Source organism: Nerophis ophidion, linkage group LG29 (assembly GCF_033978795.1).
Source record: "Nerophis ophidion isolate RoL-2023_Sa linkage group LG29, RoL_Noph_v1.0, whole genome shotgun sequence".
Taxonomy (NCBI): Eukaryota; Metazoa; Chordata; class Actinopteri; order Syngnathiformes; family Syngnathidae; genus Nerophis; species Nerophis ophidion.
The window spans coordinates 17,336,967-17,362,547 of NC_084639.1; the positions used below are offsets into that span (position 1 = coordinate 17,336,967).

Below are 25,581 nucleotides of genomic sequence, written 5' to 3' on the forward strand. Positions count from 1 at the left end.
CTATTATTATTATTATTATTAATGTGTGAATGTCCATGCATTCCCACATGGAATATTATACACCAAAAAACAATATATTTCTAAATAATTTGTAATTGTTATTAATATTGTTATTGTTATTATTAGTAGTAGTAGTAGTAGTAATATTATTATTAATGTGTGAATGTCCAAGCATTCCCACATGGAAGACTCTACACCAAAAACAATCTATTTGTTATTATGATTATTGTTATTATTATTGTGTGAATGTCTAAGCATTCCCACATGGAAGATTCTACACCAAAAACAATATATTCATAATAATTATTATTATTATCATTATTATTATTATTATTATTGATTGTGTGATTGTTCAACAATTCCCACATAAAAGATTCTACACCAAAAAACAATCTATTCATTTGAATTATTATTGTTCTTTAATTATTGTTATTGTTACTGTGTGAATGTCCAAGCATTCCCACGTGGAAGATTCTACACCAAAACACAATATATTTATTATTGTTATTGTTATTATTACTATCATTACTATTATTGTGTGAATGTCCAACCACTCCCACGTGGAATACTCCACACCAAAAAACAATACATGCATAATAATAATAATTATTATTATTATTATTATTATTGTGTGATTGTTCGAATATTTCCACATAAAAGATTCTACACCAAAAACAATCTATTCCTTTTAATTATTGTTATTGTGTGAATGTCCAAGCATTCCCACATGGAAGATTCTACACCAAAACACAATATATTTATTATTGTTATTGTTATTATTACTATCATTATTATTATTGTGTGAATGTCCAACCACTCCCACATGGAATATTCTACACCAACAACTAAATATTCATAATTATTATTATTACTATCGTTATCATTGTGTTATTGTCCACATATTCCCACATGGAAGATTATACAGCAAAAACAATCCATTTAATATTATAGTCCTGCCTTAAAGGTGTGGACAATGCTGAAGAAACAAGTCCATGTCAGAAAAGCAACACATTTAGACTGAACTGCTGCAATTTAGTAAGCAGAAGCTTGTGGATGGCGACCAAAAGCACCTTATTGCAGGTAAATTTGCAAATATGAACATTGCTGTATGTATACTTTTGACCCTCACATTTTCAGTACAGCCATAATAAATTCATAAAAGAAACAAACTTCATGAATGTTTTTTATGAGCAGCAAATATGTGCTCCAATCACTACATCACAACAAAATAAGAGTTGTAGAAATGATTGGAAAGTCCAGACAGCCATGACATCATCTTCTTTAAGTGTACGTAAACTTTTGACCAGGACTGTATGTAACAAAAGCGTGTTTTAGTAGACATCAGCACAATAATTGTCAGCATACATACTGTACATTTTATGCTAGTTTTGTATGTTCACACCTAAAAAAACATTTTTTCTTTCCTTGGCTTTTAATTCGTCATCTTTGGGACACAAGTGTGTGTGTTTTTGTACTTCTACCCTTCTTGAGACATGAAGAAGGAAAAGTACCTTCCATATGAGGAGGTGTGAACAAATAAATGATGGTCCCAATAACATTGCATCTAATAGACAATGTCTCATTTGTGGTGATATCCATCAAAATGAGGGTGGTCCCAAAAAAGGGATTTTTCACATGGACTGTGTGCCGCTTTTAAAAAGTGCTCCCCCTCTGGTCAACATATGAAATAACAAGTGTGTGTAAGAAAGTGAAATGTGCCCCATTTGGACAAAACTAATTTACGAAATAAATAAATATGTATATAGAGACGTACTGTAATAACTTGAAGTAAATAAATAAAAAAATAAAATAAAATAATTAACTACAATCAGTCTTTTTCTTATAAAATTGGGAACATTTTATTATATTCTTTCTGTTCCTGTAATATTGCAATATTTTCTCATAAAATTATTACTTTCTTATGTAAAATGGAGACATTTGTCATATAAAATTCTGACTTTTATCACAATAGTGCCATTTTTTGGTTGTTCTTGTAAAATAGTGACATTTTTTGAGTAAAATTGTCATGATTTTGCCAAGTAAAATTCCCATTATTATTATAACATGGCCAACATTTTAAAGTTTTCTTATAAAATTGTAACTTTTGTCCAGTAAAATGACGACTCTTTTCATAAAATTGCCCAAATTTTAACCTTTTTTTGTCAAATTAAAACTGTTATTGAATAAAATTCTAACTTTTATCATAATATTGCACAAATGTTCAGTTTTTCTTGTAAAATTTTGACTTGCGTTGAGTAAAATTACAACTTTTTTTTTAATAATACTGCCAAAATTAGTGTAGTAGACCTAAGTATTCATTAAGTACCACCATCATGACAACATTAAATACAGTAGTGTAGTAGACCTAAGTATTCATTAAGTACCACCATCATGACAACATTAAATACAGTAGTGTAGTAGACCTAAGTATTCATTAAGTACCACCATAATAACAACATTAAATACAGTAGTGTAGTAGACCTAAGTATTCATTAAGTACCACCATAATGACATTAAATACAGTAGTGTAGTAGACCTAAGTATTCATTAAGTACCACCATAATGACAACATTAAATACAGTAGTGTAGTAGACCTAAGTATTCATTAAGTACCACCATCATGACAACATTAAATACAGTAGTGTAGTAGACCTAAGTATTCATTAAGTACCACCATCATGACAACATTAAATACACTAGTGTAGTAGACCTAAGTATTCATTAAGTACCACCATAATGACAACATTAAATACAGTAGTGTAGTAGACCTAAGTATTCATCAAGTACCACCATAATGACAACATTAAATACAGTAGTGTAGTAGACCTAAGTATTCATTAAGTACCACCATAATGACAACATTAAATACAGTAGTGTAGTACACCTAAGTATTCATTAAGTACCACCATAATGACAACATTAAATACAGTAGTGTAGTAGACCTAAGTATTCATTAAGTACCACCATAATGACATTAAATACAGTAGTGTAGTAGACTTAAGTATTCATTAAGTACCACCATAATGACAACATTAAATACAGTAGTGTAGTAGACCTAAGTATGCATTAAGTACCACCATAATGACATTAAATACAGTAGTGTAGTAGACCTAAGTATTCATTAAGTACCACCATAATGACATTAAATACAGTAGTGTTGTAGACCTAAGTATTCATTAAGTACCACCATAATGACAACATTAAATACAGTACTGTAGTAGACCTAAGTATTCATTAAGTAACCACCATCATGACAACATTAAATACAGTAGTGTAGTAGACCTAAGTATTCATTAAGTACCACCATCATGACAACATTAAATACAGTAGTGTAGTAGACCTAAGTATTCATCAAGTACCACCATAATGACAACATTAAATACAGTAGTGTAGTAGACCTAAGTATTCATTAAGTACCACCATAATGACAACATTAAATACAGTAGTGTAGTAGACCCAAGTATTCATTAAGTACCACCATAATAACAACATTAAATACAGTAGTGTAGTAGACCTAAGTATTCATTAAGTACCACCATAATGACATTAAATACAGTAGTGTAGTAGACCTAAGTATTCATCAAGTACCACCATCATGACAACATTAAATACAGTAGTGTAGTAGACCTAAGTATTCATTAAGTACCACCATCATGACAACATTAAATACAGTAGTGTAGTAGACCTAAGTAGTCATTAAGTACCACCATAATAACAACATTAAATACAGTAGTGTAGTAGACCTAAGTATTCATTAAGTACCACCATGATGACAACAATAAATACAGTAGTGTAGTAGACCTAAGTATTCATTAAGTACCATCATCATGACAACATTAAATACAGTAGTGTAGTAGACCTAAGTATTCATTAAGTACCACCATGACAACATTAAATAGAGTAGTGTAGTAGACCTAAGTATTCATTAAGTACCACCATCATGACAACATTAAATACAGTAGTGTAGTAGACCTAAGTAGTCATTAAGTACCACCATAATGACAACATTAAATACAGTAGTGTAGTAGACCTAAGTATTCATTAAGTACCACCATAATGACAACATTAAATACAGTAGTGTAGTAGACCTCAGTATTCATTAAGTACCACCATAATGACAACATTAAATACAGTAGTGTAGTAGACCTAAGTATTCATTAAGTACCACCATGATGACAACATTAAATACAGTAGTGTAGTAGACCTGAGTATTCATTAAGTACCACCATCATGACAACATTAAATACAGTAGTGTAGTAGACCTAAGTATTCATTAAGTACCACCATCATGACAACATTAAATACAGTAGTGTAGTACACCTAAGTATTCATTAAGTACCACCATCATGACAACATTAAATACAGTAGTGTAGTAGACCTAAGTATTCATTAAGTACCACCATCATGACAACATTAAATACACTAGTGTAGTAGACCTAAGTATTCATTAAGTACCACCATAATGACAACATTAAATACAGTAGTGTAGTAGACCTAAGTATTCATCAAGTACCACCATAATGACAACATTAAATACAGTAGTGTAGTAGACCTAAGTATTCATTAAGTACCACCATAATGACAACATTAAATACAGTAGTGTAGTACACCTAAGTATTCATTAAGTACCACCATAATGACAACATTAAATACAGTAGTGTAGTAGACCTAAGTATTCATTAAGTACCACCATAATGACATTAAATACAGTAGTGTAGTAGACCTAAGTATTCATTAAGTACCACCATAATGACAACATTAAATACAGTAGTGTAGTAGACCTAAGTATGCATTAAGTACCACCATAATGACATTAAATACAGTAGTGTAGTAGACCTCAGTATTCATTAAGTACCACCATAATGACAACATTAAATACAGTAGTGTAGTAGACCTAAGTATTCATTAAGTACCACCATGATGACAACATTAAATACAGTAGTGTAGTAGACCTGAGTATTCATTAAGTACCACCATCATGACAACATTAAATACAGTAGTGTAGTAGACCTAAGTATTCATTAAGTACCACCATCATGACAACATTAAATACAGTAGTGTAGTACACCTAAGTATTCATTAAGTACCACCATCATGACAACATTAAATACAGTAGTGTAGTAGACCTAAGTATTCATTAAGTACCACCATCATGACAACATTAAATACACTAGTGTAGTAGACCTAAGTATTCATTAAGTACCACCATAATGACAACATTAAATACAGTAGTGTAGTAGACCTAAGTATTCATCAAGTACCACCATAATGACAACATTAAATACAGTAGTGTAGTAGACCTAAGTATTCATTAAGTACCACCATAATGACAACATTAAATACAGTAGTGTAGTACACCTAAGTATTCATTAAGTACCACCATAATGACAACATTAAATACAGTAGTGTAGTAGACCTAAGTATTCATTAAGTACCACCATAATGACATTAAATACAGTAGTGTAGTAGACCTAAGTATTCATTAAGTACCACCATAATGACAACATTAAATACAGTAGTGTAGTAGACCTAAGTATGCATTAAGTACCACCATAATGACATTAAATACAGTAGTGTAGTAGACCTAAGTATTCATTAAGTACCACCATAATGACATTAAATACAGTAGTGTTGTAGACCTAAGTATTCATTAAGTACCACCATAATGACAACATTAAATACAGTACTGTAGTAGACCTAAGTATTCATTAAGTAACCACCATCATGACAACATTAAATACAGTAGTGTAGTACACCTAAGTATTCATTAAGTACCACCATCATGACAACATTAAATACAGTAGTGTAGTAGACCTAAGTATTCATTAAGTACCACCATCATGACAACATTAAATACAGTAGTGTAGTAGACCTAAGTATTCATTAAGTACCACCATAATAACAACATTAAATACAGTAGTGTAGTAGACCTAAGTATTCATTAAGTACCACCATAATGACATTAAATACAGTAGTGTAGTAGACCTAAGTATTCATTAAGTACCACCATAATGACAACATTAAATACAGTAGTGTAGTAGACCTAAGTATTCATTAAGTACCACCATCATGACAACATTAAATACAGTAGTGTAGTAGACCTAAGTATTCATTAAGTACCACCATCATGACAACATTAAATACACTAGTGTAGTAGACCTAAGTATTCATTAAGTACCACCATAATGACAACATTAAATACAGTAGTGTAGTAGACCTAAGTATTCATCAAGTACCACCATAATGACAACATTAAATACAGTAGTGTAGTAGACCTAAGTATTCATTAAGTACCACCATAATGACAACATTAAATACAGTAGTGTAGTACACCTAAGTATTCATTAAGTACCACCATAATGACAACATTAAATACAGTAGTGTAGTAGACCTAAGTATTCATTAAGTACCACCATAATGACATTAAATACAGTAGTGTAGTAGACCTAAGTATTCATTAAGTACCACCATAATGACAACATTAAATACAGTAGTGTAGTAGACCTAAGTATGCATTAAGTACCACCATAATGACATTAAATACAGTAGTGTAGTAGACCTAAGTATTCATTAAGTACCACCATAATGACATTAAATACAGTAGTGTTGTAGACCTAAGTATTCATTAAGTACCACCATAATGACAACATTAAATACAGTACTGTAGTAGACCTAAGTATTCATTAAGTAACCACCATCATGACAACATTAAATACAGTAGTGTAGTAGACCTAAGTATTCATTAAGTACCACCATCATGACAACATTAAATACAGTAGTGTAGTAGACCTAAGTATTCATCAAGTACCACCATAATGACAACATTAAATACAGTAGTGTAGTAGACCTAAGTATTCATTAAGTACCACCATAATGACAACATTAAATACAGTAGTGTAGTAGACCCAAGTATTCATTAAGTACCACCATAATAACAACATTAAATACAGTAGTGTAGTAGACCTAAGTATTCATTAAGTACCACCATAATGACATTAAATACAGTAGTGTAGTAGACCTAAGTATTCATCAAGTACCACCATCATGACAACATTAAATACAGTAGTGTAGTAGACCTAAGTATTCATTAAGTACCACCATCATGACAACATTAAATACAGTAGTGTAGTAGACCTAAGTAGTCATTAAGTACCACCATAATAACAACATTAAATACAGTAGTGTAGTAGACCTAAGTATTCATTAAGTACCACCATGATGACAACAATAAATACAGTAGTGTAGTAGACCTAAGTATTCATTAAGTACCATCATCATGACAACATTAAATACAGTAGTGTAGTAGACCTAAGTATTCATTAAGTACCACCATGACAACATTAAATAGAGTAGTGTAGTAGACCTAAGTATTCATTAAGTACCACCATCATGACAACATTAAATACAGTAGTGTAGTAGACCTAAGTAGTCATTAAGTACCACCATAATGACAACATTAAATACAGTAGTGTAGTAGACCTAAGTATTCATTAAGTACCACCATAATGACAACATTAAATACAGTAGTGTAGTAGACCTCAGTATTCATTAAGTACCACCATAATGACAACATTAAATACAGTAGTGTAGTAGACCTAAGTATTCATTAAGTACCACCATGATGACAACATTAAATACAGTAGTGTAGTAGACCTGAGTATTCATTAAGTACCACCATCATGACAACATTAAATACAGTAGTGTAGTAGACCTAAGTATTCATTAAGTACCACCATCATGACAACATTAAATACAGTAGTGTAGTACACCTAAGTATTCATTAAGTACCACCATCATGACAACATTAAATACAGTAGTGTAGTAGACCTAAGTATTCATTAAGTACCACCATCATGACAACATTAAATACACTAGTGTAGTAGACCTAAGTATTCATTAAGTACCACCATAATGACAACATTAAATACAGTAGTGTAGTAGACCTAAGTATTCATCAAGTACCACCATAATGACAACATTAAATACAGTAGTGTAGTAGACCTAAGTATTCATTAAGTACCACCATAATGACAACATTAAATACAGTAGTGTAGTACACCTAAGTATTCATTAAGTACCACCATAATGACAACATTAAATACAGTAGTGTAGTAGACCTAAGTATTCATTAAGTACCACCATAATGACATTAAATACAGTAGTGTAGTAGACCTAAGTATTCATTAAGTACCACCATAATGACAACATTAAATACAGTAGTGTAGTAGACCTAAGTATGCATTAAGTACCACCATAATGACATTAAATACAGTAGTGTAGTAGACCTCAGTATTCATTAAGTACCACCATAATGACAACATTAAATACAGTAGTGTAGTAGACCTAAGTATTCATTAAGTACCACCATGATGACAACATTAAATACAGTAGTGTAGTAGACCTGAGTATTCATTAAGTACCACCATCATGACAACATTAAATACAGTAGTGTAGTAGACCTAAGTATTCATTAAGTACCACCATCATGACAACATTAAATACAGTAGTGTAGTACACCTAAGTATTCATTAAGTACCACCATCATGACAACATTAAATACAGTAGTGTAGTAGACCTAAGTATTCATTAAGTACCACCATCATGACAACATTAAATACACTAGTGTAGTAGACCTAAGTATTCATTAAGTACCACCATAATGACAACATTAAATACAGTAGTGTAGTAGACCTAAGTATTCATCAAGTACCACCATAATGACAACATTAAATACAGTAGTGTAGTAGACCTAAGTATTCATTAAGTACCACCATAATGACAACATTAAATACAGTAGTGTAGTACACCTAAGTATTCATTAAGTACCACCATAATGACAACATTAAATACAGTAGTGTAGTAGACCTAAGTATTCATTAAGTACCACCATAATGACATTAAATACAGTAGTGTAGTAGACCTAAGTATTCATTAAGTACCACCATAATGACAACATTAAATACAGTAGTGTAGTAGACCTAAGTATGCATTAAGTACCACCATAATGACATTAAATACAGTAGTGTAGTAGACCTAAGTATTCATTAAGTACCACCATAATGACATTAAATACAGTAGTGTTGTAGACCTAAGTATTCATTAAGTACCACCATAATGACAACATTAAATACAGTACTGTAGTAGACCTAAGTATTCATTAAGTAACCACCATCATGACAACATTAAATACAGTAGTGTAGTACACCTAAGTATTCATTAAGTACCACCATCATGACAACATTAAATACAGTAGTGTAGTAGACCTAAGTATTCATCAAGTACCACCATAATGACAACATTAAATACAGTAGTGTAGTAGACCTAAGTATTCATTAAGTACCACCATAATGACAACATTAAATACAGTAGTGTAGTAGACCCAAGTATTCATTAAGTACCACCATAATAACAACATTAAATACAGTAGTGTAGTAGACCTAAGTATTCATTAAGTACCACCATCATGACAACATTAAATACAGTAGTGTAGTAGACCTAAGTAGTCATTAAGTACCACCATAATGACAACATTAAATACAGTAGTGTAGTAGACCTAAGTATTCATTAAGTACCACCATGATGACAACAATAAATACAGTAGTGTAGTAGACCTAAGTATTCATTAAGTACCATCATCATGACAACATTAAATACAGTAGTGTAGTAGACCTAAGTATTCATCAAGTACCACCATAATGACAACATTAAATACAGTAGTGTAGTAGACCTAAGTATTCATTAAGTACCACCATCATGACAACATTAAATACAGTAGTGTAGTAGACCTAGGTAGTCATTAAGTACCACCATAATGACAACATTAAATACAGTAGTGTAGTAGACCTAAGTATTCATTAAGTACCACCATAATGACAACATTAAATACAGTAGTGTAGTAGACCTCAGTATTCATTAAGTACCACCATCATGACAACATTAAATACAGTAGTGTAGTAGACCTAAGTATTCATTAAGTACCACCATGATGACAACATTAAATACAGTAGTGTAGTAGACCTGAGTATTCATTAAGTACCACCATCATGACAACATTAAATACAGTAGTGTAGTAGACCTAAGTATTCATTAAGTACCACCATCATGACAACATTAAATACAGTAGTGTAGTACACCTAAGTATTCATCAAGTACCACCATCATGACAACATTAAATACAGTAGTGTAGTAGACCTAAGTATTCATTAAGTACCACCATCATGACAACATTAAATACAGTAGTGTAGTAGACCTGAGTATTCATTAAGTACCACCATCATGACAACATTAAATACAGTAGTGTAGTAGACCTAAGTATTCATTAAGTACCAACATCATGACAACATTAAATACAGTAGTGTAGTAGACCTAAGTATTCATTAAGTACCACCATCATGACAACATTAAATACAGTAGTGTAGTAGACCTAGGTAGTCATTAAGTACCACCATCATGACAACATTAAATACAGTAGTGTAGTAGACCCAAGTATTCATTAAGTACCACCATAATAACAACATTAAATACAGTAGTGTAGTAGACCTAAGTATTCATTAAGTACCACCATAATGACATTAAATACAGTAGTGTAGTAGACCTAAGTATTCATCAAGTACCACCATCATGACAACATTAAATACAGTAGTGTAGTAGACCTAAGTATTCATTAAGTACCACCATAATGACAACATTAAATACAGTAGTGTAGTAGACCTAAGTATTCATTAAGTACCACCATAATGACAACATTAAATACAGTAGTGTAGTAGACCTCAGTATTCATTAAGTACCACCATAATGACAACATTAAATACAGTAGTGTAGTAGACCTAAGTATTCATTAAGTACCACCATGATGACAACATTAAATACAGTAGTGTAGTAGACCTGAGTATTCATTAAGTACCACCATCATGACAACATTAAATACAGTAGTGTAGTAGACCTAAGTATTCATTAAGTACCACCATCATGACAACATTAAATACAGTAGTGTAGTAGACCTAAGTATTCATCAAGTACCACCATCATGACAACATTAAATACAGTAGTGTAGTAGACCTAAGTATTCATTAAGTACCACCATCATGACAACATTAAATACAGTAGTGTAGTAGACTTAAGTATTCATTAAGTACCACCATCATGACAACATTAAATACAGTAGTGTAGTAGACCTGAGTATTCATTAAGTACCACCATCATGACAACATTAAATACAGTAGTGTAGTAGACCTAAGTATTCATTAAGTACCAACATCATGACAACATTAAATACAGTAGTGTAGTACACCTAAGTATTCATTAAGTACCACCATCATGACAACATTAAATACAGTAGTGTAGTAGACCTAAGTATTCATTAAGTACCACCATCATGACAACATTAAATACAGTAGTGTAGTAGACTTTAAAGTTCAAATTCGTATGACAATATTAAGGAAGTCTAAGTTTAAGTCTAGACCTAAGTATTCATTAAAAACAAGGCAGAGGTTTGATCTAACAAGTAAAAATCCTATTTTTGGCCTCAATTTGAATAGTAACACTGTGTTTGAAGAAAGGAAAACAAAACTTGCATTATTACAGTAGCAAAGACTGTACGTTTGCCTCATTCCTGTGAGAATCCTGCGTGGGACTGAAGTGTTTGTACCGTTCTCCGTCCCACGTATCAGACTGCTGCAGCCTTCTTCACGCTTTTAGTGAGCCACCAGGCAAAATATGAACCCGCACCGACATTATGTTGTCATTTTAGCTCATTTTGCTAAATATTTGGACTCATTCAGCAGCACGGAGCATAATATTGGTACCCCAGACCTGGTCCGATCAAAAACCGGCCCTAGTTTCTGGGTAAAGAAGACGAACATGGACGTGTAGCATAATCCACGATAGACGGCGCACAAAGACGACAAAACAATGCGGAAGTCAACGTACTTTGATAGCCAGGAAGTTGAGTCCGCTCTCGTTGGCCAGGGCCTTGGCGACCATGGTCTTGGAGCAGCCGGGGGGCCCGTACAGCAGGACCCCCTTGGGCGGCTGGATGCCCATGCGGGCGAAGGCCTCCGGGTGCCTCAGGGGCCACTCCACCGCCTGCCTCAGCTTCAGCTTCACGTCCTCCATGCCGCCCACGTCGCCCCAGCGCACCTGGAGGGGGGCGAGGGGGAGGGGCCGCTTTAGACCGGGTCCACTGGACCACATGTGACCACTTGGCCTATTAACATTCCTGCCAAATTAGCTAAAAGCTAACAATGCGCGTAAGCCGTGATATAACGGACCTTTGATCCCTCAGGCGGTACTGCATCAAAAACCGACATCAGTGTGTAAAGGATATCACCACAGGGGCTCAGGAACACTTCAGAAAACCACTGTCAATAACTACAGTTGGTCGCTACATCTGTAAGTGCAAGTTAAAGCTCTGCTATGCAAAGCCAAACCCATTTATCAACAACACCCAGAAATTAGCCCTGAGCTCATCTCAGATGGCATGCATCAAGTAACACAATATTGACTGTAAGGTGCATGTATACTTGCAAACATTTGCCAAAAAGCTAACATGCTAACAGTTAGCAATATTGACTCTAAAGTGTTTGTATACCTGCAAAATTAGCTAAAAAGCTAACATGCTAACAGTAAACATGCATAAAATAACACAATATACACTTTAAGGTGCATGTATACCTGCCAAATTAGCTAAAAGCTAACAATGCACGTAGGCCGTGATATTACGGACATTGGATTCTTTAGGTGGTACCGCATCAAAAACCGACATCAGTGTGTAAAGGATATCACCACAGGGGCTCAGGAACACTTCAGAAAACCACTGTCAGTAACTACAGTTGGTCGCTACATCTGTAAGCGAAAGTTATAAGTCTACTTTGCAAAGCCACAGGCATTTATCAACAACACCCAGAAATGCCACCGGCTTCACTGGGCCCCCAGCTCATCTCAGGTGGCATGCATCAAGTAACACAATATTGACTGTAAGGTGCATGTATACTTGCAAACATTTGCCAAAAAGCTAACATGCTAACAGTTAGCAATATTGACTCTAAGGTGTTTGTAAACCTGCAAAATTAGCTATAAAAGCTAACATGCTAGCAGTAAACACACATCAAGTAACACAATATTGACTGTAAGGTGCATGTATACTTGCAAACAGTTGCCAAAAAGCTAACATGCTGACAGTTAACATGCTAACAGTTAGCAATATTGACTCTAAGGTGTTTGTATACCTGCAAAATTAGCTAAAAAGCTAACATGCTAACAGTAAACACACATCAAGTAACACAATATTGACTGTAAGGTGCGTGTATACCTGCAAAATTTGCCAAAAAGCTAACATGCTGACAGTTAACATGCTAACAGTTAGCAATATTGACTCTAAGGTGTTTGTATACCTGCAAAATTAGCTAAAAAGCTAACATGCTACCAGTAAACATGCATAAAATAACACAATATACACTTTAAGGTGCATGTATACCTGCCAAATTAGCTAAAAGCTAACAATGCACGTAGGCCGTGATATTACGGACATTGGATTCTTTAGGTGGTACCGCATCAAAAACCGACATCAGTGTGTAAAGGATATCACCACAGGGGCTCAGGAACACTTCAGAAAACCACTGTCAGTAACTACAGTTGGTGGCTACATCTGTAAGCGAAAGTTAAAAGTCTACTTTGCAAAGCCACAGGCATTTATCAACAACACCCAGAAATGGGCCCCGAGCTCATCTCAGATGGCATGCATCAAGTAACACAATATTGACTGTAAGGTGCATGTATACTTGCAAACATTTGCCAAAAAGCTAACATGCTAACAGTTGGCAATACTGACTCTAAGGTGTTTGTATACCTGTAAAATGAGCTAAAAGCTAACATGCTAACAGTAAACACGCATAAAGTAACACAATATTGACTGTAAGGTGTATGTATACCTGCAAAATTAGCTAAAAGCTAACATGCTAACAGTTAGCAAGCACAAAGTAACTTAGGGCTATAAAGCTAGCAAGCTCACAGTTAGTAATATTGACTCTAAGGTGTTTGTATACCTGCAAAATTAGCTATAAAAGCTAACATGCTAACAGTAAACACGCATAAAGTAACACAATATAGACTGTAAGGTGCATGTATACTTGCAAAATTAGCTAAAAGCAAACATGCTAACAGTTAGCATGCATAAAGTAACTTAGGGCTATAAAGCTAGCAAGCTAACAGTTAGCAATATTGACTCTAAGGTGTTTGTATACCTGCAAAATTAGCTATAAAAGCTAACATGCTAACAGTAAACACGCATATAGTAACACAATATAGACTGTAAGGTGCATGTATACTTGCAAAATTAGCTAAAAGCTAACATGCTAACAGTTAGCATGCATGAAGTAACTTAGGGCTATAAAGCTAGCAAGCTAACAGTTAGCATGTGTCAAGTACCAAAACCTGACATTTTTTTTACTTCTGACATGATTTCAACATTGGAGCCTTGAACAAGGGCCGATACGGGTTATGATCTGATACAATATCAGCAGATGTCATTCGGACTTGTCTAATTCAGTAGTGTGGAAAGTTAGAAAAGGTTTGAGTGAAATTAGACCAAGGAAAAACATGGTATGGTATCGGCCTAATCACTCCTGTATCGATGATAAGGAGGTGACGATGTCCACCAGAGAAGATGTTTGAGTACCTTGGGCACGTCGATGGCGACCTCCCGCATGGCGCTGGGCTTGACCTGCCCCATGGCCCACTGGAGGTCCTCCAGGCTGACCCTCACCTCCCCCAGCAGCTTCTGGTCTGTCGCCCCGCCCACTGCCCCGCCCACTGCCCGCCTCAGCGCCTGCAGACCTGCGGGGGACACAGTGCAGGGTCAATTTACAGATCAGTCGACACACCGGAAACCAAATCCATTATTTTAGGCTTTAAACATCTACAATTAGTTAGAAAAGTAGCATAAGAGACGTTAGCATACTTCCCAAATGGCACCAAGTATCAAAAACAATGATTTTTAGGTGTAAAGTTAGCATGCTAATGCTAGCATGATGACATTGGACAAGTTAGCATACTTCTAACATAGCTCCAAGTATTAAAATGCACTACTTATAGGTGTTAGCATACAAAATTAGCCAAACATTGGCATGCTAACATTAGCATGCTAATATAAGAGACGTTAACATACTTCTAAGATAGCACCAAGTATCAAAATCTATGATTTTTAGGTGTAAACATATACATTTAGCTAAAAAAATTTAGCATGCTAACAGTAGCATGATGACATAAGAAAAGTTAGCATATTTCTAACATAGCTCCAAGTATTAAAATGCACTACTTGTAGGTGTTAGCATACAAAATTTGCCAAACATTGGCTTGCTAACATTAGCATGCTAATATGAGAGACGTTAGCATACTTCTAAGATGGCACCAAGTATCAAAATCGATGATTTTCAGGTATAAACATACAAAATTTGATGATAAATTAGCATAAAATGTTAGCATGCTAACCATAGCATGATGACATAAGACAAGTTAGCATATTTCTAACATAGCTCCAAGTATTAAAATGCACTACTTATAGGTGTTAGCATACAAAATTAGCCAAACAGCTGGCATAAAACATTGGCATGCTAACATTAGCATGCTAATATAAGAGACGTTAGCATACTTCTATGATGGCACCAAGTATCATAATCTATGATTTTTAGGTGTAAACATATACATTTAGCTAAAAAAAGTTAGCATGCTAACAGTAGCATGATGACATAAGAAAAGTTAGCATATTTCTAACATAGCTCCAAGTATTAAAATGCACTACTAATAGGTGTTAGCATACAAAATTAGCCAAACATTGGCATGCTAACATTAGCATGCTAATATAAGAGATGTTAGCATACTTCTAAGATGGCACCAAGTATCAAAATCTATGATTTTTAGGTGTAAACATATACATTTAGCTAAAAAAAAGTTAGCATGCTAACAGTAGCATGATGACATAAGACAAGTTAGCATATTGCTAACATAGCTCCAAGTATTAAAATGCACTACTTATAGGTGTTACCATACAAAATTAGCCCAACATTGGCATGCTAACATTAGCATGCTAATATAAGAGACGTTAGCATACTTCTAAGATGGCACCAAGTATCAAAATCTATGAATTTTAGGTGTAAACATATATATTTAGCTAAAAAAAAGTTAGCATGCTAACAGTAGCATGATGACATAAGACAAGTTGGCATATTTCTAACATAGCTCCAAGTATTAAAATGCGCTACTTATAGGTGTTAGCATACAAAATTAGCCAAACAGCTGGCACAAAACATTGGCAGGCTAACATTAGCATGCTAATATAAGAGACGTTAGCATACGTCTAAGATAGCACCAAGTATCAAAATCGATGATTTTTAGGTATAAACATACAAAATTTGATAAAAAGTTAGCATAAAATGTTAGCATGCTAACTGTAGCATGATGACATAAGACCAGTTAGCATATTTCTAACATAGCTCCAAGTATTGAAATGCACTACTTATAGGTGTTAGCATACAAAATTAATCAAAAAGTTGGCATAAAACATTGGCATGCTAACATTAGTATGCTAATATAAGAGACGTTAGCATACTTCCAAGATGGCGCCAAGTGTCAAAAAACATGATTTTTAGGATAAAACATTAGCTAAAGATAGCATAAAACGTTAACATGATGACATAGGACAAGTTAGCGTATTTCTAACATAGCGCCAAGTGTTAAAAAGCACTATTTTTAGGTGTTAGCATACAAAATTGGATAAAAAGCTAGCATAAAAACTTAGCATGCTAACAGTTGCATGATGACATTAGACAAATTAGCGTATTTCTAACATAGCGCCAAGTATTAAAATGGACAATGTTTAGGCGTTAGCATACAAAATTAGCTGAAAAGCTGGCATAAAACATTAGCATAAAACGTTATCATGCTAACATATGGTTTTGCGGTATGAACATATAAAATTTGTAGAAAAACCAGCATAAAACGTGCTGAAGTGCCAAGTATTAAAATGCACTATTTTTAGGTGTAAGCATTCAAATTAGCTGAATAGATGGCATAAAACAACAGAATGCTAATGTTAGCATGCTAATGTAGGAGACGTTAACATACTTCCAAGATGGCGCCAAGTATCAAAACCATGATTTTGAGGTATGAACATATAAAAATAGCTAAAAATTATATCATAAAAGGTTAGCATGCTAACATTTGCATGTTAATATAAGAGACGTTAGCATACTGCCATGATTTTTTAGGTTAAAATATAAACATTTAACTAAAAAGCTGCGATAAAATGTTAGCACGGTAACGGTAGCATGACAACACAGTACGTTTAAGATAGCGCCAATTACTAAAATTCGTAATTTTTAAGTGTAATCATACAAAATTAGCCGAACAGCTGACATGGAACATATATGAGATGTTAGCATACTTGGAAAGATGGCGCAAACTATCAAAAAACAGGACTTTTAGGATAACAATGTGCTTTTTTTTAGCTTATATTGTATGTTAGCACGCTAGCACGTGACCGGATCAGAGGAAATACTGTGCGGCCAGGCTGCTGAGTAAGCACAAAAATCATCTGGCAGGCGGGAATGTGGAAGGAAGGAAGGAAGTTGGGGTGAGCGGCACCATGTGCGCTAACCCCAAAGCACCAACCACCTGCCACCAGACCGCGGCGGCCTCAGCCCCTCCGGAGCATGGTCGGCTAATAAAAGCTACAAATAACAAGCTGGAGCTCGGGCGTCCATCCCACCTGCGGCAAACATGCTGACTGTGCATAGCCTCAAAGTTTGCATCATCATCATAATAAAAAGCACCAACCACCTGCCACCAGACCGCGGCGGCCTCAGCCCCTCCAGAGCATGGTCGGCTAATAAAAGCTACAACTTGGGCGTCCATCCCACCTGTAGCGAATAAATATATGACACGGCGGTGGAAATATTTGGTACTGTATTTATACATTAGCTAAAACAAAAGCTAGCAGGCTAATGTTGGCTAAAATGCTAACTGTAATGTGTGTCAGGTAGCAAAATATGACTGAGGTGTATACCGGGAAAAAATAGCTACAAAAGAAATTCAGTCTGCTAATGTTAGCATGTTAACAGACAACCATCTAAAAAAAAGTCTGGCGCTTATGTCAAAGAGAAGTTTCTTCTGCGCAAAAATTATGACTAAAGTAGTAAAGGTACTACTAAATATTATCCAATGGTACTACTACATATCATCCAATGGTACTACTACATATTACCCAATGGTACTACTACATATTATCCAATGGTACTACTACATATTATCCAGTAGTACTACTACATATTATCCAGTAGTACTACTACATTTTATCCAATGGTACTACTAAATATTATCCAATGGTACTACTACATATTACCCAATGGTACTACCACATATTACCCAATGGTACTACCACATATTACCCAATGGTACTACTACTTATTACCCAATGGTACTACTACATATCATCCAATGGTACTACTACATATCATCCAATGGTACTACTACATATTATCCAATGGTACTACTACATATTACCCAATGGTACTACTACATATTACCCAATGGTACTACTACATATTATCCAATGGTACTACTACATATTATCCAATGGTACTACTACACATTATCCAGTAGTACTACTACATATTATCCAGTAGTACTACTACATTTTATCCAGTAGTACTACTACATTTTATCCAATGGTACTACTACATATTATCCAATGGTACTACTACATATTACCCAATGGTACTACTAAATATCATCCAATGGTACTACTACATATTATCCAATGGTACTACCACATATTACCCAATGGTACTACTACATATTACCCAATGGTACTACTACATATTATCCAATGGTACTACTACATATTATCCAATGGTACTACTACATATTATCCAATGGTACTACGACATATTATCCAATGGTACTACTACATATTATCCAATGGTACTACTACATATTATCCAATGGTACTACTACATATTATCCAATGGTCCTACTACATATTATCCAATGGTACTACGACATATTATCCAATGGTACTACTACATATTATTGAATGGTACTACTACATATTATCCAATGGTATTACTTCATTTTACCCAATAGTACTACTACATATTATCCAATGGTACTACTACATATTATCCTTACTACTACATATTATCCAATGGTACTACTACATATCATCCAGTAGTACTACTACATTTCATCCAATGGTACTACTACATATTACCCAATGGTACTACTAAATATCATCCAATGGTACTACTACATATTATCCAATGGTACTACCACATATTACCCAATGGTACTACTACATATTACCCAATGGTACTACTACATATTATCCAATGGTACTACGACATATTATCCAATGGTACTACTACATATTATCCAATGGTACTACTACATATTATCCAATGGTACTACTACATATTATCCAATGGTCCTACTACATATTATCCAATGGTCCTACTACATATTATCCAATGGTACTACGACATATTATCCAATGGTACTACTACATATTATTGAATGGTACTACTACATATTATCCAATGGTATTACTTCATTTTACCCAATAGTACTACTACATATTATCCAATGGTACTACTACATATTATCCAATGGTACTACTACATATTATCCAATGGTATTACTACATATTATCCAATGGTACTACTACATTTTATCCAATGGTACTACTACATATTACCCAATTGTACTACTACATATTATCCAATGGTACTACTACATATTACCCAATGGTACTACTACATATTATCCAATGGTACTACTACATATCATCCAGTAGTACTACTACATTTCATCCAATGATACTACTATATATTACCCGATGGTACTACTACATATTATCCAATGGTACTACTACATATTATCCAATGGTACTACTACATATTATCCAATGGTAATACTACATATTATCCAATGGTACTACTACATATTATCCAATGGTACTACTACATATTATCCAATGGTACTACTACATATTATTGAATGGTACTACTACATATTATCCAATGGTATTACTTCATTTTACCCAATAGTACTACTACATATTATCCAATGGTACTACTACATATTATCCAATGGTATTACTACATATTATCCAATGGTACTACTACATTTTATCCAATGGTACTACTACATATTACCCAATTGTACTACTACATATTATCCAATGGGACTACTACATATTACCCAATGGTACTACTACATATTATCCAATGGTACTACTACATATCATCCAATGGTACTACTACATATCATCCAGTAGTACTACTACATTTCATCCAATGATACTACTATATATTACCCGATGGTACTACTACATATTATCCAATGGTACTAATACATATTATCCAATGGTATTACTACATTTCATCCAATGGTACTACTATATATTACCCAATGGTACTACTACATTTTATCCAATGGTACTACTACATTTCATCCAATGGTACTACTACATTTTATCCAATGGTACTACTACATATTACCCAATGGTACTACTAAATATCATCCAATGGTACTACTACATATTATCCAATGGTACTACCACATATTACCCAATGGTACTACTACATATTACCCAATGGTACTACTACATATTATCCAATGGTACTACTACATATTATCCAATGGTACTACGACATATTATCCAATGGTACTACTACATATTATCCAATGGTACTACTACATATTATCCAATGGTACTACTACATATTATCCAATGGTCCTACTACATATTATCCAATGGTACTACGACATATTATCCAATGGTACTACTACATATTATTGAATGGTACTACTACATATTATCCAATGGTATTACTTCATTTTACCCAATAGTACTACTACATATTATCCAATGGTACTACTACATATTATCCAATGGTACTACTACATATTATCCAATGGTATTACTACATATTATCCAATGGTACTACTACATTTTATCCAATGGTACTACTACATATTACCCAATTGTACTACTACATATTATCCAATGGTACTACTACATATTACCCAATGGTACTACTACATATTATCCAATGGTACTACTACATATCATCCAGTAGTACTACTACATTTCATCCAATGATACTACTATATATTACCCGATGGTACTACTACATATTATCCAATGGTACTAATACATATTATCCAATGGTACTAATACATATTATCCAATGGTATTACTACATTTCATCCAATGGTACTACTATATATTACCCAATGGTACTACTACATTTTATCCAATGGTACTACTACATTTCATCCAATGGTACTACTACATTTTATCCAATGGTACTACTACATATTACCCAATGGTACTACTACATATTATCCAATGGTACTACTACATATTACCCAATGGTACTACTACATATTACCCAATGGTACTACTACATATTACCCAATGGTACTACTACATATTATCCAAGGGTACTACTACATATTACCCAATGGTACTACTACATATAATACAATGGTACTACTACATATTATCCAATGGTACTACTACATATTATCCAATGGTACTACTATATGTTATCCAATGGTACTACTACATATTACCCAATGGTACTACTATATGTTATCCAATGGTACTACTACATATTACCCAGTGGTACTACTATATGTTATCCAATGGTACTACTACATATCACCCAATGGTACTACTATATGTTATCCAATGGTACTACTGCATATTATCCAATGGTACTACTACATATTATCCAATGGTACTACTACATATTATCCAATGGTACTACTACATATTATCCAATGGTACTACTACATATTATCCAATAATACTACTACATATTATCCAAAAGGTACTACTACCTATTATCCAATGGTACTACTACATATTATCCAATAATACTACCACATATTATCCAAAGGGTACTACTACATATTATCCAATGGTACTACTACATATTACCCAATGGTACTACTACATATTATCCAATGGTACTACTACATATTATCCAATGGTACTACTACATATTATCCAATGGTACTACTACATATTATCCAATGGTACTACTACATATTATCCAATGGTAATACGACATATTATCCAATGGTACTACTACATATTATCCAATGGTACTTCTACATATCATCCAATGGTACTACTACATATTACCCAATGGTACTACTACATATTATCCAATGGTACTACTACATATTATCCAATGGTACTACTACATATTACCCAATGGTACTACTACATATTATCCAATGGTACTACTACATTTTATCCAATGGTACTACTACATATTACCCAATGGTACTACTACATATTATCCAATGGTACTACTACATATTACCCAATGGTACTACTACATATTACCCAATGGTACTACTACATATTACCCAATGGTACTACTACATATTATCCAATGGTGCTACTACATATCATCCAGTAGTACTACTACATTTCATCCAATGGTACTACTATATATTACCCGATGGTACTACTACATATTATACAATGGTACTACTACATATTATCCAATGGTACTACTACATACTATCCAATGGTACTACTACATATTATCAATGGTACTACTACATTTTATCCAATGGTACTACTACATATTATCAATGGTACTACTACATATTATCCAATAATACTACTACATATTATCCAATGGTACTACTACATATTATCCAATAATACTACTACATATTATCCAAAAGGTACTACTACCTATTATCCAATGGTACCACTACATATTATCCAATAACACTACTACATATTATCCAAAGGGTACTACTACATATTATCCAATGGTACTACTACATATTACCCAATGGTACTACTACACATTATCCAATGGTACTACTACATATTATCCAATGGTACTAATACATATTATCCAATGGGACTACTACATATTATCCAATGATACTACTACATATTTTCCAATGGTACTACGACATATTACCCAATGGTACTACTACATATTATCCAATGGTACTACTACATATTATCCAATGGTACTACTACATATAATCCAATGGTACTACGACATATTATCCAATGGTATTACTACATATTATCAATGGTACTACTACATATTACCCAATGGTACTACTATGTATTATCCAAAGGTACTACTACATATTATCAATGGTACTACTACATATTATCCAATGGTACTACTACATATTATCCAATGGTACTACTACATATAATCCAATGGTACTACGACATATTATCCAATGGTATTACTACATATTATCAATGGTACTACTACATATTATCCAATGGTACTACTACATATAATCCAATGGTACTACGACATATTATCCAATGGTATTACTACATATTATCAATGGTACTACTACATATTACCCAATGGTACTACTACATATTACCCAATGGTACTACTACATATTACCCAATGGTACTACTACATATTATCCAATGGTATTACTACATATTATCAATGGTACTACTACATATTATCCAATGGTACTACTACATATTATCCAATGGTACTACTACATATAATCCAATGGTACTACGACATATTATCCAATGGTATTACTACATATTATCAATGGTACTACTACATATTACCCAATGGTACTACTACATATTACCCAATGGTACTACTACATATTACCCAATGGTACTACTACATATTATCCAATGGTACTACTACATATTACCCAATGGTACTACTACATATTATCCAATGCTACTACTACATATCATCCAGTAGTACTACTACATTTCATCCAATGGTACTACTATATATTACCCGATGGTACTACTACATATTATCCAATGGTACTAATACATATTATCCAATGGTACTACTACATTTCATCCAATGGTACTACTATATATTACCCAATGGTACTACTACATTTTATCCAATGGTACTACTACATTTCATCCAATGGTACTACTACATATTATCCAATGGTACTATTACATATTATACAATGGTACTACTACATATTATCCAATGGTACTACTACATATTATCCAATGGTACTACTACATATCATCCAATGGTACTACTACATATTATACAATGGTACTACTACATATTATCCAATGGTACTACGACATATTATCCAATGGTACTAATACATATTATCCAATGGTACTACTACATATTATACAATGGTACTACTACATATTATCCAATGGTATTACTACATTTCATCCAATGGTACTACTATATATTATTCAATGGTACTACTACATATTATCCAATGGTACTACTACATATTATCAATGGTACTACTACATATTATCCAATGGTATTACTACATGTTATCCAATGGTACTACTACGTATTATCCAAAGGTACTACTACATATTATCAATGGTACTACTACATATTATCCAATGGTACTACTACATATTATCCAATGGTACTACGACATATTATCCAATGGTACTACTACATATTATCCAATGGTACTACTACATATTATCCAATGGTACTACGACATATTATCCAATGGTACTACTACATATTATCCAATGGTACTACTACATATTATCCAATGGTACTACGACATATTATCCAATGGTACTACTACATATTATCCAATGGTACTACTACATATTATCCAATGGTACTACTACATATTATCCAATGGTACTACTACATATTATCCAATGGTACTACGACATATTATCCAATGGTACTACGACATATTATCCAATGGTACTACTACGTATTATCCAAAGGTACTACTACATATTATCAATGGTACTACTACATATTATCCAATGGTACTACTACATATTATCCAATGGTACTACTACATATTATCCAATGGTACTACGACATATTATCCAATGGTACTACTACATATTATCCAATGGTACTACTACGTATTATCCAAAGGTACTACTACATATTATCAATGGTACTACTACATATTATCCAATGGTACTACGACATATTATCCAATGGTACTACTACATATTATCAGTGGTACTACTACATATTATCCAATGGTACTACTACATATTACCCAATGGTACTACTAAATATCATCCAATGGTACTACTAAATATCATCCAATGGTACTACTACATATTATCCAATGGTACTACTACATATTATCCAATGGTACTACTACATATTATCCAATGGTACTACTACATATTATCAATGGTACTACTACATATTATCCAATGGTACTACTACATATTACCCAATGGTACTACTAAATATCATCCAATGGTACTACTACATATTATCCAATGGTACTACTACATATTATCCAATGGTACTACTACATATTATCCAATGGTACTACTACATATTATCAATGGTACTCCTACATATTATCCAATGGTACTACTACATATTACCCAATGGTACTACTAAATATCATCCAATGGTACTACTACATATTATCCAATGGTACTACGACATATTATCCAATGGTACTACTACATATTATCAATGGTACTCCTACATATTATCCAATGGTACTACTACATATTACCCAATGGTACTACTAAATATCATCCAA

At 33.5% G+C, this 25,581-nt stretch overlaps 1 protein-coding gene across 1 annotated transcript in view; it reads right to left on the reverse strand.

Moving 5' to 3' along the window:
* The window catches only part of afg2a (AFG2 AAA ATPase homolog A), a 206,153-nt gene that overhangs the window by 142,382 nt on the left and 38,190 nt on the right, over positions 1-25,581 (reverse strand). Inside the window, exons 11-12 of the mRNA XM_061891613.1 lie at positions 14,675-14,832; positions 11,929-12,138 (exon numbers count right to left, since the gene is read on the reverse strand). Of these exons, the coding sequence (XP_061747597.1) occupies positions 11,929-12,138; positions 14,675-14,832 (368 nt within the window). The remainder of the gene's footprint in view (positions 1-11,928; positions 12,139-14,674; positions 14,833-25,581) is intronic.